The 19906-nt window shown below is 37.3% G+C and overlaps 1 protein-coding gene across 1 annotated transcript in view; it reads right to left on the bottom strand.

The window, feature by feature from the left end:
• The window catches only part of CNTNAP2 (contactin associated protein 2), a 2303447-nt gene that overhangs the window by 861923 nt on the left and 1421618 nt on the right, over positions 1-19906 (bottom strand). Inside the window, exon 13 of the mRNA XM_078343568.1 lies at positions 2533-2652. Within this exon, the coding sequence (XP_078199694.1) occupies positions 2533-2652 (120 nt within the window). The remainder of the gene's footprint in view (positions 1-2532; positions 2653-19906) is intronic.

A 19906-nucleotide genomic window follows, 5' to 3' on the forward strand; every position in this document is an offset into this window, starting at 1 on the left:
TTGTACTCTGCTACTTCCAGCTCAGACTGTATCTAAAGTGCTGAGTTAAATTGCAGCTATGCTCTTTAAGGGAGATATAGATGAAGATAAGACCTATGTCTCTGAGCAAAGGGTTCAATGTACAGGAGAAGCTCTCCTGAAAGTAGACTAGTCCTGTGTGTCCTTCATGAGAACTGTGTATATTTTAATTTTGTTTCTTTTTATAATTTTTTTGAGATGAATGTAGGAAAATAACTAAAATAAATTCTTAATTGTCCAATACAAGTCAGGATGCCTGATTTCAAGAATAGACTTTATTGTATTATACATTTTGATATATTGGAGAAGCCAAAATCAACATTCTTTAAAATGAAGTCAGGTTATCATAGGTTAATACTTGAGTGCTAACAAGATAAAAATGTAGGTATATAAAAAATAATTCGAGTGCATTAACAAGTCCAGCTGTCCATGAACTCTTAGATTAATCTCTCTGGTAAGTGTGTTCCTTCTCTGAGGCATGCCTAGAGTTCTTTTTCAAAATAGAAAAATAAAATAAAATGGGAGCTAGCATCTTCCAACTTTCTAGAGGAAATTTAGACATTTAGGAGATGCCAGCTCCCATTTTATTTTTTTATCTCTATTTTGAAAAAAAAAATTTGAGACAGGTTCTTACTCTCTTAGATTGGTGTGCAGTGGTATGATCATGACTCATTATAGCCTCGAATCTCCTGGGCTCAAGGGATCCTTCCACCTGAGCCTCCTAAGTAGCTGGGAATTTTTCTAACTAGAAATGTGGTCTTGCTATGTTGCCCAGGCTGGTCAGCTTCTGTATTATTGACTTCTTTATATGTCTCCCATCTACACTGATGCCTTCATCATTTTCCCTTCTATTCTACACCATGCCTGGCTTCCTGATACTACTAAGAGTTCCCCGCTGGTGTCTGCTTGCCTGTAGTATCCTTCGTGGTTTTCAGTTCTATTGGCACAACCTGATTTCCACTTCAGACATAATGAATCAGAGTCTGCAGAGCCAAGAAGTTTGTGTGGAAAGCAAAACAAAAACAAAAGAAAACTCCACATATGGTTCTGAACTATAGCCCAAAGTGAAATCCTTGGGCTGCAAATAATTCAGTTTGAATCTTACCTGAAAAATATGGGCAAGTTATTTAACTCCCAAAGCCTTTAAAAATTTTCATCCAATTACTTTTTAATTTTTTAATTTTTTTCCCCTGAGATAGTCTTGCTCTGTTGCCCAAGCTGGAGTGTAGTGGTGCCATCTTGGCTCACTGCAACTTCTGCCTCCCAGATTCAAGCAAATCTCCTGCCTCAGCCTCCCAAGTCGCTGGGATTATAGGCACATGCCACCAAGCCCAGCTAATTTTTGTATTTTTAGTAGAGACAGAGTTTCACCATGTTGGCCAAGCTGGTCTCAAACTCTTGACTTTGTGATCTACCCACCTCAGCCTCCTAAAGTGCTAGGATTGCAGGCGTAAGCCACCATGCCTGGCCGTCATCCAATAACTTTTATTGAAGGTTTCTATGTGTTAGAGAATATGCTAAGAACCATATGCAGATTATCTTATTGTATTCATACGATAATGCTATGAAGTGGGTATTCTTATTAACTCATTTTACAGATAAAGATCTGAGGCTTATTGCATTTAGTAAAGCTAAAGTGCCAAATATTACACATGTGGTGATTAATGAAGCCAGGATGTAAACCCAAGTGTCAGTCTGTCTAAAGGATTTATTATGGTACTTGACAGATGATACACAGTCACACTCAGTAATGACCATCAGTAGCATCATATTATCATTCCCCTTATCATCATATGCCCAGGACTTCACATCGAATGCTGGTCTTTTTCTGGAGCCAGTAAATAATGCATACCTCACACCTTCTTCTGGATTTTTGAAGGGTAAGATATTGCCAAGTGTCTGGTGGAAAATCTGTTTTTAATCTCAGAGATCTGTACATCTTACACATTGTTGTGGAAGTTTACAAGAACCCACAATCTAATTTAACATGGAAGTGGAGAAAAACTAGGTTCTCTTCCCAAAAAGAAAACCCTAAATATATTTCATGAAACTTCTGGTAAATTTTGCTATTGTCAAAATGGGATTTCAGCATTTAGAAAGATTTCTTCTATAACCATTGAGAATAGAGGAAGGTCTGGTATGATCTAAAAGCTTCCTCCAGGATGCACAATGAGGATACTGGAGCTGTGATACTGAAGTTCCTTAGTCTAGGTTAGCAGTCCTTGCTGTGGGCTTAGCTTAACTTTACTTTCTGTTTTTCCCCCGACATGTTGATAAAAAAAAATGATTCTTAATTGTTCATGTCAAAGGTAAACTTTTTGAAAAGCATAGTGTCAAAATGTTTTATTGCTTTAATAACACATTTTGACATCTTACCTAACAAATCCAGCAATATCTTACTGATTAGATGTTATGGTAAAAGCACAGCACCGAAGAAATAAGCCATTGGTGGAACTACTTATTCGTAACATAGAGAAAAGCAGTCTTCATAAAACATAAATGTGACACAGTTACCTGTCATGTTGCAGTAAACTTTCAGAGGCCCCAGAGGTCCACTGCCATCAGGATCTATCCAGTAGTAATTTGACGTCTGGCCTAGGTGTTTGTATGCTTCGCAGGAAGGCTCGTAGATAGCTAGAACAAAATATCCTATATAAGCACAGCACAGAACAAATGGCTCCCCAGATAAATGCCCCAGTGGCACATGTAATGCCAGCAAACCATTAGTCAGGAGTAGTTCTTCTTCCTATAATGAGCATTTTTTTTCTCTAAGTTTAAATTCATGATTTGCTTCCTTCTCTAGAAGCATTCCTGACCTAACAAAGGCAGCAAGCTCCTGGTATGACTTTATGATGGGGAAAGGACTAAAACAATCATTAAAAAAATGTCCTGTTTATTTTACTGGGGCTCATGATCATTGAAAAAAAATTTAATTTATAGTTATTTGTAGACATTAGCCTCTTACTATCAAAAACTTTATTTTCATAAATGTTGTCTGCTTCATTGGTTGTCAACTCAGAGGCCAGAAAAAATTACTCTTCAGTCTCTCTGCTTCTCTCTTCTGGACACACACACATACACTCACACAAACACATATTTTTTGCATAGTTATTACAGGTTTCCCATAAATAGTATGTAATTTTGAATCTTCCTTTATCTCAAAAAAAAGACAGGAAAGAAATTTCTCTGATTCATTTTATTTATTCCATGTACTTTAATTACATCAAATCTAGTTTGTACAGAAAGCTGACATTCATGTAATTAAATTATGTTCTTATTCATTATTTCCCCTTTTATTCCAGTGCTCATGACAAATTTTCTTTTTTGCACAGAGATTGCACCTGTTTTCAGAAGTACAAAACGGACATTTACAGATCTCCTTTGTAGTTACAACATCTAAAATGCTGCTGTGAAAACTTCTGAAACAGCTCCGCCCAGGAATTCATGAAGAATATGAAAGTTCTCTTCAACTAAGATACGGCTTTGGTAAAAATATGTCTACCTGATGACACGAGCAGGGAAGTCTTTGGGTAAGTTGGACTTGAATCGCACCCCTAGGGGTTGTCGTGTTTTAAATTACAAAACAGTATAAAATAAATTACAAAACATTGTAAAGCTTATAATTCTAATGTACTAATTAAAAATAATTGCATGGTCCTAGAATTAGAGAGCTTTCCCTGAGAAGGGTCTCAGGGTCATTGCCGCTTCTCCGGATTTCCAGCTTGGCTGTGCACAAACCTTAGTAGTTACTCTCACAGGAATAATTAGGTTCTGGAAAACCTGTTTCTCCAACCGAATTCACTAGCGCCTGGTTGAGATCAGAAAGTCAGTTTCATGGGTGGTCTGATTTGGGACCTCCCTTTTTAAATCTTCCTGTATCAAGATTTCTGTGCCTCCTTTGGCTTTCTCCAAGCATGTAAGACCTTCCACTCGATGTCATTTCAATGACAGCATACTAGAATTAAACTCTCTAAAACTCTGTGATCGATTCATTTCTTCTTCCATGCCTCCCTGCCTCATTTCCTCCTTTTGCACACAGTTACTGAGGAGCTACGGTGTACTGAGGAGTGCATTAGGCGTTGAAGATCCAGCTGTGAACAACACAGATAGGCCTTCGGAACAACGTTTGTTCACTAATGATTTTGGTATTGCTCATTCGTAAACTGCTCTTAGAAGAGGATGGGGCTAGTAAGCTAAGCAAAGCCTAGACATCTTTTGTCCCAGTGTAATTAATATGCCCACTGTCAATGTCCCAAGGGTCTTATTCAGGTGATAAACTACATAGCTTCTCTAATTCCACATGCCATATCAAGTAAAACAGCACAATAAAAAGCAGGGGAGACGTATTTTTAAACTTTTAGCAGGAAGATGCCATAAGTCAACATAGGCTGCATATCAACTTATATAGAATGAAAACTCTGCATAGCAAAGCAATAGGTTTTATGAAAGTGATTCAAAAGGTAAAAGTAATATTCAGGCTGTTTCAACTATAGGCTGCCATTTGAAAGCTTACCAGGACTTAAACTAAAGCAATATGACAAAGAATAAATAGGACTGATTCAAACGTTTGTTTTTTAAAGATCTGCAAGACATAGAAACCGACTGGATACAGGTGTTTAGGAATAAAGAGGAGTTAAGAGTAATCTAAGCTCACAATCTATGAAAACAAAAATGTTTAATTAATGTTTTACACCTCTCTCCAGATTATTAAAATTGTTATGTATAGTTCTAGAGAAACCAGGATGTCAGGTTCAAATCCTAGTTTTCCTCTTAGTCCATTTGGCCAATCTGTCACTGAAACCACCTTCCCTTCTGTTATAATATTTAGTAATTAATCATTCTCTTTTTCTTCTGCCAAAACTCCTTATCGTTGTCCTTCATCGGGTATCTTGTTTACAACAGTCACCTGATTAATTGGTTGTTCTACCCAAATATCTCTTCACATCTCCACCAAGTAGGCTTTTTAACCAGTGTTCATCTAGTTATGAAACATCGCTTTTATGTTATGTGTGATGCTTATTCAATATCTATAAATTATATCACAGATCTTCATCTATGTATACAAGAACTTTTATTTTCCTAACAAGTTTTTCTTTGCTTCAGCTATTTACCAATGTAAACGTTGTGCTCTGGTCAGGCAAATTCACCATGGGAGCTTGCTTACCTCACCCTCATCCTTTCCAGAGCAGCCTTTATCTATAACATACTACCAGCCTCTTTCTCAATCTACAAAAGTTCTCAGTCAGAGTTAACAATTAGGCTGGGCACAGTGGCTCACACCTGTAACTGCAACACTTTGGAAGGCTTAGCTGGAAGGATTGTTTGAAGCCAGGAGTTTGAGACCAGCCTGGGCAACACAGCAAGACCCCATCTCTTAAGAAATGAAAGTAAAGGCGGGTGGATCACGAGGTCAAGAGATCGAGACCATCTTGATGAACATGGTGAAACCCCGTCTCTACTAAAGATACAAAAAATTAGCTGGGCATGGTGGCGCGTGCCCGTAATCCCAGCTACTCAGGAGGCTGAGGCAGGAGAATTGCCTGAACCCAGGAGGCGGAGGTTGTGGTGAGCCGAGATTGCACCATTGCACTCCAGCCTGGGTAACAAGAGTGAAACTCCGTCTCAAAAAAAAAAGATCTCTTTTTCTTCAAAGTGTAACAATTATGGTGCTTGCCTTTAACCTACAATAGGCCTAAGCTGCTTTGCCTCATCAACACTCATGGAAAACCGAATATTTCAGTCCAAAGTTTCGCATGTATGAAACACCTAGAGAGCTTGTTAAAACAGAAACTCCTGGACTTCACCCCAAAGACTTCGACTCAGTAGAGAATTTGCAGTTATAACAAGTTCCCAAATGATGCTGGCACTACTGTCCTCAGACTGCATTTGGAGAAGCATAGCTTTCATCCTGAAAAAAAAAGTGAATTCAAGAAGGGTAGACTAATTTTGATTTATATTTAAATATCCAGCAAAAGTAGGTTACTGACAGACAATACAGTAAAACTGTAAATATGATAAGGTTAGAATGTTTTCTCACTTCACTCAAAATATGATAAAATGGAATGGGATGCAAAACTGTAATGTCAAAAGAAATGTATAAATACACAGAAAAAGGTTTATAAAGAAATACCACTCAAAATAATAAGAGTGGTTATTTTTCAGAGGTAATATTGTGGGTGATTTAAAACTCTTCATAGTTTTTAAAATTTCCTTAAAAACGTGAATATGTTATTTTGTCATTAAAATATGTATTTTGTCATTAAAATACATTTAAAAACATGTATCTAGAATTTTGACCCTGGGGTAAAATAACAAGAATAGCTGTGACAGAGCAAAATCACATTAGTTTTATCATCAGCATAAAGAATTAAGAAATTTTAGTTCATATCTCCTTTCTGCCATTTACTGCTTAGAAACTCTTCCTAACATCTGTTTTTTTCAACTGTAAAATTAAGGTATTAAGTTGGTGCAAAAGTAATTGCAGCTTTGCCATGAAAAGTAATGGCAAAAACTGCAAATACTTTTGCACCAACCTAATAGTAATACCTTCTTCGCCAAGTTATTGTGAAGATCAAATAAAATCACACACTTCAAAAACTAGAAGTTATTGAGTATATTTAACTGTTCATGCAGAGAATGAGCTAATGACAGTGTTTACCCTGCATGCCTCAGCCAGTTAACTCTGCACCCAGTGGAATCCTAGCTTGGTTGCACAATTTTTGCACATTAAACCCTAGGAGAGGACAGAACACAAGAGCTAAGGCAGCAGCCACTGAAGAAAGAGAAGGGTCTGAGCCATCGTCAATAATTGAGTTTTGCTAGTAGCCTGCTGAAGAACAGAAAGGTAATTGAGCTGATGGCAAAATAAATAGACTCATCAAGTCTATTGATTTATTGGTAAAGTAATTTTTCTCTGTTGCAACTCCAAGTCCCAAGTACAAGTTCTCATACTATCTATTCATAAGTAAATCTCAGCTATTCAGAAATATTACTACTGAACATATGAGATTGCATTTCATAGCATGCAAAAATGTAAACAGTGACAAGTCCTTTTTATCTTTTTTTTTTTTTTTTTGATATGGAGTCTGGCTGTCACCCAGACTGGAGTGCAATGGTGCAATCTTGGCTCATTGCAACTTCCACCTCCCAGGTTCAAGAGATTCTCCTGCCTCAGCCTCCCAAGTAGCTGAAATTACACATGTATGCCAACATGTCTGGCTAATTTTTTTATTTTCAGTAGAGATGGCGTGTCACCATGTTGGCCAAGCTGGTCTCAAACTCCTGACCTCAGGTGATCCGCCTGCCTTGGCCTCCCAAAGTGCTGGAATTACAGGTGTGAGCCACTGTGCCCAGCCTCTAAATATCTTATTCCTTTTAATTAAACAATAAATGTTGTCTGTGTATTACCTATGATGGAAAATGAAGTACTATTGAATTAGTTTCCTCTTGCTGCTATAACAAATGACCAGTTAGTGACTTAAAATAGCACCAATTTATCTTACAGTTTTGGAGATAATACAGTTAATAATAATGATACAGTTTTGGTTTCCTGGGCTAAATTCAAAGCCTTGGTAGCACTGTTTCTCCTGAAAACTCTAGGGAGAAACCTATTTTCTTGCCTTTTCCCAGTTATAGAGGCCGCACACGTTTCTTGGCTCATCATCTGAGTCCTCCGTCTTTAAAGCTAGCAACTAGGTGGAATCTTCCTTATGCTGCATCACTACAACTCTCTGCTTTCACAGTCCCTTTCTCTATTTTAAGGAGCCCTGCCATTACAGGAAGCAACCAAGATAATCTGGGATAATCTCCTCAAATCAAGGCTCTTAACAAGCATGAAGTCCCTGTGCTATATAAAGTTACATATTCACAGTTTCCATGAATTAAGACATGAACCTCTTCGGGGGGAGGGGAGCATTATTTTTATCACAACTGTATAAAAACTATATAAAATAATATAATTTTATATAAATGGTGTATGGAAATAATATTACAACTATATAAAAATGATTGCTGTATTTGAAGAACAGCTTTTCTTAAGCAACTAATGTGCTCCCACTGTTGTTGATTAACATAAGGTATATTAAGTAGAATAATAAAGAAAGATGGAAGGATGAAGTCAGATTTTCATACTGAACTTTAAAGGTCCACATGGCCTTGAAGGTTATGTCCACTGGTAGAACATGAAACAACACGGCCCAAGCAGAGGATGTGAGAGAGAGATTTTGTTAAAGCCTCTGTTCTCTGCTTACATGGCTGCAGGCCTATGCAGGATTGCCAAAACACTGGCAGACAAAGAAAAGCAAGAAGTTTAAGAGCAAAAATAAGTAACAGGTTTGAATTGCTGGGAAATAAAGCATCAATTAAAGAATGACTAGGGTAGGTGGAGAAACATGAGGGAGGCCCTATTCCCTATGAGAAGAGCTAGAGTTCGATGATGCTGATGAGTTAAGGAGGGCTCTCTCCATCCCTGTCTATGCCTTGTGCTTTAGGAGAGACAATTAAACTTGAAATACCTATCCCTCCTGTTACGACCTTGAAAAGCATGAGGATCACTAGAAGTGGCCAAGGATTAACCCATGTTAGAAGGTTAGTCATAAGTCAAAGCTGAGCACATACATAAAGTCTATCTCTGGAACATTATAAGCATTCTTCTTGATTGTATGAAAGAGGGAAAATATTCATTTTTAATGATTTGATATGAAATGGAGGAGTAACAAAATAACTTTAAATCTAATTTTGATAAATGCTATAATATTTTGCATATCAATCAAGCGATTATGAATTCCCTCATCTTTCTGCTCTTTTATATCGGAGGTCATCGCGTGATTACTGTATATACTTGTACATACTTGCTGTAGGGACCAGGTTATAAGATGCTAAAAAACGGTATTGGTTTTCTGGGAATTTCAACCCTTGAATGAATAAAGAAACTTTTTGTGTAAAATGTAGGCATAGCAGCAATATAGTTTATATGGGGTGTATCTTGGTGGGTGGTTCAGTGTAGGATAGTCTCTGGGGCCCTCCTTATTCTGTTCTTTTTTTAACCATGAAACCACCTTCTAATCTTAATCTGGCTTTCAAGAATAAGTTTCTATATTGGAAAGAGGTATTTCTCATTAGAAGCCATAAAACTGACTTTTTTTTTTTTTTCAATCTCAAGCAGACTCTAGTGAATTTGGTTGGAGGAATACATTTGCCCAGAACCTAATTATTCCTGTTAAGATAACCACTGAGGTTTGTACACAGCCAAGTTGAAAATCCAGAGAGGCGGCAATGACCTTGAGATACTCCTCAGTGAAATCTCTCTAATTCTAGGACCATGCAATTATTTTTAATTAGTACAATATAAGCTTCACAATACCTAAGTCCTCATTAACACTTGAATATTAACCTCATATGTTCTCTGTCTGTTTGGATTTTTTTTTTTAGAGCTTGAAAAAATGCCCTGAGTAAACTACCTTATTTCCCTGAGGAACCACTGTCTCATTATCAGCACACAGCAAATGAAGACGGTAGAGAGAGCGGGGATTTAAAAACAGATATTCTGTATGCTAACATAGTGTCATGATCTCTTCCTGAATATAATTTCTGTATGAGATGTTATTCATTAGAGCCCCTAATGGGATTATTCACCTGTCCAAGTCTCAAGGGGAGGGAGTAAATTAGGATTTTTTAATAAAAAGACAAAGTTTCAGTTTCCTGTTACAACAGCTTATAGTTCTTCTACTTGATAAATCATTTGAAAACTTTTTGGAAGCCAGAGTACATTTATTATTTCATTTCTACTCTCTCCCTTTCCCACACCAAGCCCATTTTTGTCTTTTGCTTGATCCTTCCCAAATTCCTCTATAATCTAAATTGGCCCCAAGGCTCTGTATCAAAGAAAACAATAAGAATCCATACTATTGCAATGCCAGTCACAAAACCAGGACTCTTTGTCTCAATATCATTATGACTGCCATATTTCTTAGTGACTTCAATATCCATTCTTCATATTCTTTGACCTACACTCCACAGAATATCAATTTTTGCTATATTTCATGACTAAATCTAAATAACTCTACTTGTATTTTATTCAGAGTTACTTTTAGGTTATAGAAAACTCTAAGAAAAAAAGAAAGCTTACAAAATCCAACAGGCATACTACAAACTCACACTTCCTCAATTGAATAGGCCTGCACAATGAGGATCAGTATCCAGTCATTGCTGCTCAGATCCTATGGAGGTTGCTTATGTTGCTTCATCTCCTTAGTCTCCATTCCCATCACTAACCTTCCCCCTCTTTTTCTTTTCTCCCTTCCCCTTCCCCTTCCCTTCCCTTCCTTTCTTTTGAGATGGAGTTTCACTTGTTGCCTAAGCTGGAGTACAATGGCGCGATCTCAGCTCATTGAAACTTTTGCCTTCTGAGTTCAAGCGATTCTCCTGCCTCAGCCTCCTCAGTAGCTGGGATTACAGGCACATGTCATCATGCCCAGCTAATATTTGCATTTTTAGTAGAGGTGGGGTTTTACCATGTTGACCAGGTTTGTCTCTTATTTCTGACCTCAGGTGATCCACCCACCTCAGCCTCCCAAAGTGCTGGGATTTACAGGTGTGAGACACCACACCCAGCCCCTTTTTTATTGCTAATTAATTATTTATGAACACCTACTAATGTGGTAGTGGTATCTAACACTATGCCCTTCCTTAGGAATAAAAAAAGTTAAAAAGTCATAAATCCTAGCTCTGGGGAATTTGCTATGTAATATACGGGGCAGGCATGTTAACTAATAAAATACTATATATAATTTGTTAAATGTTATAAAAGAGTATAAAACAAAGTACTCAGAGACTTTAGAAAAATGGATTGGAGAAGTTGATTTAGGACAGTCTGGAAAGGCTTTATTTGTAAAATGATTTCATGCTGTCTTACAGGATGACTAGGCGCTTGCAAGGAAGATAAGAGAAGGACATTTCCTTATGGTTCCTCCCCAGAACTGTGTTATTTCATGCTTGTCCTCAGATCATTTAATTGTTTTCTTTCTTTTTTTTTTTTTTGAGACAGAGTTTCGCTCTTGTTACCCAGGCTGGAGTGCAATGGCGCGATCTCTGCTCACCGCAACCTCCACCTCCTGGGTTCAGGCAGTTCTCCTGCCTCAGTATCCTGAGTAGCTGGGATTACAGGCACGCGCCACCATGCCCAGCTAATTTTTTATATTTTTAGTAGAGACAGGGTTTCACCATGTTGACCAGAATAGTCTCGATCTCTTGACCTTGTGATCCACCCGCCTCAGCCTCCCAAAGTGCTGGGATTACAGGCGTGAGCCACCGCGGCCAGCCAATAATTTTCTTGATTTATCTTTCCTCTCTGTTTTCATTGGCTACATCTTAATCTATTAATCTACAGTGGTCTCCTTGGTCTTGAATTCAAGGACGGGTAGACATGTGCCACAAGCTAGTCTCATTTCCCAGTCCATTCTAGAGGAAATTCTGCTTCTTCACCACTTACACGTTAGCCACTCAAGTCAGAATGTTCTCACTGCTCTCTCACCTTCAAGAATGTCCTTGATTCCTACCTTGGGCTTTCACTACATTCTCATTCTGTTTGGCTTTATTAGACGTTGTCATTGTTGGCTGCCTCCTCATGGAAACACTCTTCTCTTCATTTCTGTGCCCTTACGCTTGTGTTTCTTTTTGCCTGTTGACTGTCCTATCCTGTGTCTTGTGCTGTCATTTTTCTTCTCCTGGCCTGGAAAGAGAGCTATTCTCTGAGGGCTCTGTCACTGCCATATGCTCAAAGCAATTAGTTAATGGTTAACTTGTCAAAGATTGCTCCCCTAGAAAAAGGCAGAGGCAGGATTTGAACACAGGAATTCTGACCACAGGGTCCTTATACGTGTTTAAACATTGTGCTGAAGTGTCTATACTGATATCATGGAGTAAGGAGGTATATTTCATTCTCATTTTTGAAGGATCATGTGGAGAAAAATGAAGGATGTGTGTCACTAAGGAAATGACTCTTTGAAGTGTAGATTTTTCTTATTTATATTAGTGTGTGTCTGTTGAGGAAAGGAACATGGATCAAAGAAATTCTCCGTTTGTTTTAAGCTAAACAAATCACAGTTAGTTAAATGAAAAATCAGACTTTTAAATTAAAAAATGTTAATTCTAAATGCAAACTTTAGTCATTTAAGTAAAGTCATTCTATGACTCAAATAAAAAGATAGCTATATTTGTATACTAATTTACAGCTTTAAAATGTTTTACTATAATTTATCTAATTCAATGAATGAGGCAATAGGGTTGATTTTTAAATGTTAAATACAGCCTTTTCAATTTAATGAAAAAATAAACCATTAAAAAATTTGAAATTTGAAAATGAAACAGCCTCTTTCCCACAGCAGAAAGAATTGTGTTTAATCTCATATTTAACTTAAATCAAAAACAAAGAAAATATACCCCCACAAAATTGAAGGCCATACAAGGGCATGGTGGGAAGATGTTTAGATCAAGAGTCAGAATTCCTTTTTGTGCCTTGCTTCTGTAACTTACTGTCCATATGACTTGGATTATTTGCCACTTAATGTTTCTGAGTATAAATTTTCCCATAAAAATGAGGAATTTGATGGGATATTCAAGTTTTATTTTGGCCAAGCACTCTAAAATCTTAATAGTTTATGGAGCATATTTTAAAAGGCCTTAATAATCTTTGCTAAGGCTTTATAATTTCTTGTCCATTATTTAAACATTGGAGTGGTCATGAAGACAATATTGGTGATTTTAGAACTCTTCAGTCAGAGTTAAAAGAAGATTTAAATATAGATAATCCTGTTAGGAAATATAGAATACTCATGGATGAATACAAGTCGAGAGTCTATTGTTAAAACCAAAACAGCAACAAGACATTAGCATCTGATTTAGGTTTAGGGTAAGAAATTTCCCTGATATTGGCTTTCTCCAACCTCTTTTGAGATATGAAGATTATATAAATGTAGGCTTATAAAACAATAGCACAGGTTTTAAAAATATCAGACTATTACTGGAATTGCTAAATGTGACTTACATTGCTTGAGGTTCTGTTCAAGCCATCTCAGAAACAAATAATGAAATTGCTAGACTTCAAAGTAAGCCCCTTCAGTAGAGATTAAGGAGTCAATAACTTCCTCATGCCTTACATCACCAAGAACCAGAGAAGTAATATTTTCAAGTATTCTAGAATCTTAAGGGACTGCTCCTCTCTCCACATGAGCCCCATCCCTTTCTCTTCAGTTCAGTTTGAGACTTTCTTCCACTCATGCTCAGTGTATTAGTCCACTCTCATGTTGCCAATAAAGACATATGAGACTGGGTAATTTATAAAAGAAAGAGTTTAATGAACTCCCAGTTCCACATCATTGGGGAGGCATCACTATCATGGTGAAGATTAAGAGAGAGTAAAGGCACATCTTACATGGTGGCAGGTAAGAGAGATTGTGCAGGGAACTCTTTATTTATAAAGTACCAGAAATTTCAATCATGATCAAACTGAGTAATTTTTACAAGGCATTTATTTTTTTAAAAGTGGAAGAATAAAGACATATTTGCTAGGGATCTGTAGTACTCATTTCTTATTAAATAGTGCAACTTCGAAATCCTTCTATGAAAATTGTGATATTCCCTCCTCAGGGGAAATTTCCATAAAAGAAAAAATTTTAACAAGCAAGTATTTGATCACTGACATCCTAATAAAAATAATGTATTCCTTTATATGGCATGTTCAATCAAATCATTCAAATATAATGCATGTGTTATGTAAGTAGGTAGCTCTAATTCCAGGGTGTATGTGATAAGAAATGGGGGAAGAAAAAGGTGTGGTGTGAATAACAATTCCTCTATGTAGATTATGTATTACTGTATCAGACACGTTGAGCCCACTGCTTCAAATCCCTTGACTCACCTCTTATACCAGCTCTGCTGCAGTGACTACTTTTTTTTTTTTTTTGAGATGGAGTTTCGCTCTTGTTATCCAGGCTGGAGTGCAATGGCGCGATCTCGGCTCACCACAACCTCCGTGTCCTGGGTTCAGGCAATTCTCCTGCCTCAGCCTCCTGAGTATCTGGGATTACAGGCAGGCACCACCATGCCCAGCTAATTTTTTGTATTTTTAGTAGAGACGAGGTTTCACCAGGTTGACCAAGATGGTCTCGATCTTTTGACCTCGTGATCCACCCGCCTCGGCCTCCCAAAGTGCTGGGATTACAGGCTTGAGCCACTGCGCCCGGCCCGTGACTACTTTTTTTATAGACTTTAGCAGTGGGTGATGGTCACAGGAACCACTGGTCTTACCATATCCTTCAAGTATAGGGGTTGCCCTTTTGGTGAAACCATGGCTGTAACCTGATCACTTAAAACTCCTCAGGCCAGAAGTAAAGTTGTCTCTGTTTGTAGATGACATGATTTTATATATAGAAAACCCTATCATCTCAGCTCAAAATCTTCTTGAACTGATAAGCAACTTAAGCAAAGTCTCCGGATATAAAATCAATGTGCAAAAATCACAAGAATTTCTTTACTCCAACAGTAGGCAAGGAGAGAGCCAAATCATGAATAAACTCCCATTCCCAACTATTGCAAAGAGAATAAAATGCCTAGGAATACAACTTACAAGGGACATGAAGGACCTCTTCAAGGAGAACTAAAAACCATTGCTCAAGGAAATAAGAGAGGACACAAACAAATGGAAAAACATTTCATCCTCATAGATAGGAAGAATTAATATCATGAAAATGGTCATACTACCCAAAGTAATTTATACATTTAATGCCATTCCCATCAAACTACCATTGATGCTCTTCACAGAATTAGAAATAACTATTTTAAATTTCATATGGAATCAAAGAAGGCCCTGTATAGCCAAGACAATCCTAAGCTAAAAGAACAAAGGTGGAACCATCATGTGACCTGACTTCAAACTATACTACCAGGCTACAATAACCAAAACAGCATGTTATTGGTGCCAAAACAGCCATATAGACCAATGGAACAGAATAGAGGTCTCAGAAATAACACTACATATCTACAACCATCTTATCTTTGACAAACCCAACAAAAAGAAGCAGTGGGGAAAGGATCTTCTATTCAGTAAATGGTGCTGGGAAAATTGGCTAGCTATCTACAGAAAACTGAAACTGGACCCCTTCCTTACACCTTATACAAAATTAACTCAAGATGGATTAAAGACTTAAATGTAAAACCACAAACCATAAAAACCTAGAAGAAAACCTAGGCAATACCATTCAGGACACAGGCATGGGCAAAGACATCATGACAAAAATGCCAAAAGCAATTGCAACAAAAGCCAAAATTGACAAATTGGATCTAATTAAGCTAAAGAACTTCTGCACAGCAAAAGAAACTATCATTAGACTGAACAGGCAACCTACAGAATAAAAGAAAGGTTTTCACAATCTACACATCTGACAAAGGTCTAATAACCAGAATTTACAAGGAACTTAAATATATTTACAAGAAAAAAAAATCCCATCAGAAAGTGGGTGAAGTATATCAACAGACATTTCTCAAAAGAAGACATTTAGGTGGCCAACAAACATGTGAAAAAATGCTCAACATCACTGGTCAGGGAAGTGCAAATCTAAACCACAATGAGACACCATCTCACACAAGTCAGAATGGTAATTCTTTTTTCTTTTTTTTTAAATTATATTTTAAGTTCTGGGGTACATATGCAGATCATGCAAGTTTGTTACATAGGTATATACATGCCAACGTGGTGGTTTGCTGCATCTATCACTCCATCATCTACATTTGGTATCTTTCCTAATGCTATCGGTCCCCAATCCCCCTACCCCCTGCTATTCCTCTCCTAGCCCCCCACCCCCAGGCTCCTGTGTGTGATGTTCCCCTTCCTGCATCCATGTGTTCTCATTGTTCAACACCCACTTATGAGTGAGAACATGCAGTGTTCAGTTTTCTGTTCTTGTGTCAGTTTGCTGAGAATGATGATTTTCAGCTTCTTCCATGTCCCTGCATAGAACATGAACTCATCCTTTTTGTGGCTACATAGTATTCCATGGTGTATATGTGCCACATTTTCTTTATCCAGTCTATCATTGATGTGCATTTGGGTTGGTTTCAAGTCATTGATATTATGAACAGTGCTGCAATAAACATGTTCATGTGTCTTTATAATAAAATGCTTTATAATCCTTTGGGTATATACCTAGTAATGGGATTGCTGGGTCAAATGGTATTTCTATTTCTAGATCCTTGAGGAATCACTACACTGTCTTCCACAATGATTGCATTAATTTACAATACCAGCAACAATGTAAAAGCATTTCTATTTCTCCACATCCTCTCCAGCACCTGTTGTCTCCTGACGTTTTTAGTAATCGCCATTCTAACTGATGTGAGGTGAAATTTCAATGTGGTTTTGATCTGTATTTCTCTAATGACCAGTGATGATGAGCTTTTTTTCTTATGTTTGTTGGCTGCATAAATGTCTTCTTTTGAAAGTGTCTGTTCATATCCTTTGCCCACTTTTTGATGGGATTATTTGATTTTTCTTGTAAATTTGTTTAAGTTCTCTATAGATTCTGGATATTAACCCTTTGTCAGATGGGTAGATTGCAAAATTTTTTCCCATTCTGTTGGTTGCTGGTTCACTCTATTGATAGTTTCTTTTGCTGTGCAGAAGCTCTTAAGTTTAATTAGATCCAATTTGTCTATTTTGGCTTTTGTTGCCAATGCTTTTGGTGTTTTAATCATGAAGTCCTTGCCCATGCCTGTGTCCTGAATGGTAATGCCACGGTTTTCTTCTAGAGTTTTTATGATGTTAGACCTCATGTTTAAATCTTTAATTCATCTAGAATTAATTTTTGTATAAGGTGTAAGGAAGGGATCCAGTTTCTGCATATGGTGAGCCAGTTTTCCCAACACCATTTATTAAATAGGGAATCCTTTCCCCATTGCTTATTTTTGTCAGGTTTGTCAAACATCAAATTGTTGTAGTTGTGTGGCATTCTTTCTGAGGCCTCTGTTCTGCTCCATTGGTCTATATCTCTGTTTTGGTACCAGTACCATGCTGTTTTGATTACTGTAGCCTTATAATATAGTTTTAAGTCAGGTAGTGTGATGTCTCCAGCTTTTTTTTTGCTTAGGATTTTCTTCACTATGCAGGCTCTTTTTTGCTTCCATATGAACTTTAAGGTGGTTTTCTCCAATTCTGTGAGGAAACTTATTGGTAGCTTGATGGGGATAGCATTGAATGTATAAATTACTTTGGGCATTATGGCCATTTTCACAATGCTGATTCTTCCTAACAACGAGCATGGGATGTTTTTCCATCTGTTTGCATTCTTTCTTATTTCCTTCAGCAGTGGTCTGTAGTTTTTTTTGAAGAGGTCCTTCACATTCCTTGTTAATTGTATTCCTAGGCATTTGATTCAGTTTGTAGCAATTGTGAAGTGGAGTTCACTCATGATTTGACTCCGTTTGTCTATTATTGGTGTATAGGGATGATGCTTGCAATTTTTGCACATTGATTTTATATTCTGAGATTTTGCTGAAGTTGCTTATCAGCTTAGGGAGATTTAGGGCTGAGACAATGGGGTTTCCTAAATATACAATCATGTCATCTCCAAACAGGAACAATTTGACATCCTCTCTTCTTATTAGAATACCCTTTATTTCTTTCTCTTGCCTGAGGGCCCTATCCAGAACTTCCAATACTATGTTGAATAGGAGGGGTGAGACAGGGCATCCCTGTCTTGTGCCAGTTTTCAAAGGGAATGCTTCCAGTTTTTGCCCATTCAGTATGATATTGGCTGTGTGTTTGTCATAAAGAGCATTTATTTTTTTGAGATATGTTCCATCAATGTTAGTTTATTGAGAGTTTTTAGCATAAAGGCTGTTGAATTTTGTCAAAGGCCTTCTCTGCATCTATTGAGATAATCATGTGGTTTCTGTCTTTGGTTCCGTTTATGTAATGGATTACGTTTATAGATTTGTGGATGACGAACCAGCCTTGCATCACTGGGATTAAGTCAACTTGATGGTGATGGATAAGCTTTTTGATGTGCTGGTGGATTCAATTTGCCAGTATTTTATTGAAGACTTCTGCTTCAATATTTATCATGGATATTAGCCTGAAGTTTTCTTTTTTAGTTGTGTCTCTGTCAGGTTTTGGTATCAGGATTATGTTGGTCTCATAAAATAAGGTCAGGAGGATTCCCTCTTTTTGTATTGTTTGGAATAGTTTCAGAAGGAATGGTACCAGCTCCTCTTTGTACCTCTGGTAGAATTTGGCTGTGAACCCACTTGGTCTTAGACTTTCTTTTTGGTTGGTAGGCTATTAATTGCTGCCTCAACTTCAGACCTTGTTATTAGTCTATTCAGGAATTCAACTTCTTCCTGGTTTCATCTAGGGAGGGTGCAAGTGTCCAGCAATTTATCCATTTCTTCTAGATTTACTGGTTTATTTGCATAGAGGTGTTTGTAGTAATCTCTGATGGTAGTTTGTATTTTTGTGGGATTGGTGATGATGTCCCCTTTATCATTTTTTTATTGCATCTATTTGAATCTTCTCTTTTCTTTTTTATTAGTCTGGCTAGTGGTCTGTCTATTTTGTTGCTCTTTTCAAAAAACAAGCTCCTGGATTTACTAATTTTTTTAAAGAGTTTTTCTGTGATCTTAGTTATTTGTTGTCTTCTGTTAGCTTTTGAATTTGTTTGATGTTGCTCCTCTAGTTCTTTCTTTTAATTGTGTCAATTTTAGGTCTTTCCTCACTTCTCATGAGGGCATTTAGTGCTATAAATTTCCCTCTTGACACTTCTTTAAACTTGTCCCAGAGATTCTGCTGCATTGTGTCTTCATTCTCATTGGTTTCAAAGAACATCTTTATTTTGGCCTTCATTTCATTATTTATCTGGTTGTCATTTAGGAGCACGTTGTTTAGTTTCCACGTAGGTGTATGGTTTTCAGTGAGTTTTTAAATCCTGAGTTCTACTTTGATTGCACTGTGGTTGGAGAGACTGTTATGATTTTCATTATTTTGCATTTGCTGAGGAGTGTTTTACTTCCAATTATGTGGTCAATTTTAGAATAAGTGCGATGTGGTGCTGAGAACAATGTGCATTCTGTGGATTTGGGGTGGAGAGTTCTGTAGATTTCTGTTAGGTCTGCTTGGTCCAGATCTGAGTCAAGTCCTGGATATCCTTGTTAATTTCCTGTCTCGTTGATCTATCTGGTACTGACAGTGAGGTGTTACAGTCTCCCACTATTATTATGTGGCAGTCTAAGGCTCTTTGCAGGTCATTAAGAACTTGCTTGAGGTATGTGACTGTTCCTGTATTGGGTGCATATATATTTAGGATAGTTAGCTCTTCTCGTTGCACTAATCCCTTTACAATGATGTAATACTCTTCTTTGTCTCTTTTGATTTTTGTTGGTTTAAAGTCTGTTCTATTTTATCAGAGACTAGGAATGCAAACCCTGCTTTTTTTTTGCCCTCCATTTGCTTTGTAAATCTTCCTTCATCTCTGTATTTTGAGCCTATGTTTGTCTTTGCACATGAGATGGGTTTCTTGTATACAGCACACTGATGGGTCCCGACTTTTTATCCAGTTTGCCAGTTGTGTCTTTTGATTGGGGCATTTATCCCATTTACATTTAAAATTTATATTGTTATGTGTGAATTTGATCCTGACATTTTGAGGCTAGCTGGTTGTTTTGCCCATTAGTTGATGCAGTTTCTTCATAGTGTCAATGGTCTTTACAGTTTGGTATGTTTTTGTGGTAGCTGGTACTGGTTGTTCCTTTCTATGTTCAGTGTTTTTTTCAGGAGCTCTTGTAGGGCAGGCCTGGTAGTGACAAAATCTCTTAGCAGTTGCTTGTCCATAAATGAAATGAT

The sequence above is a fragment of the Callithrix jacchus genome, chromosome 11 (assembly GCF_049354715.1).
Source record: "Callithrix jacchus isolate 240 chromosome 11, calJac240_pri, whole genome shotgun sequence".
Taxonomy (NCBI): domain Eukaryota; kingdom Metazoa; phylum Chordata; class Mammalia; order Primates; family Cebidae; genus Callithrix; species Callithrix jacchus.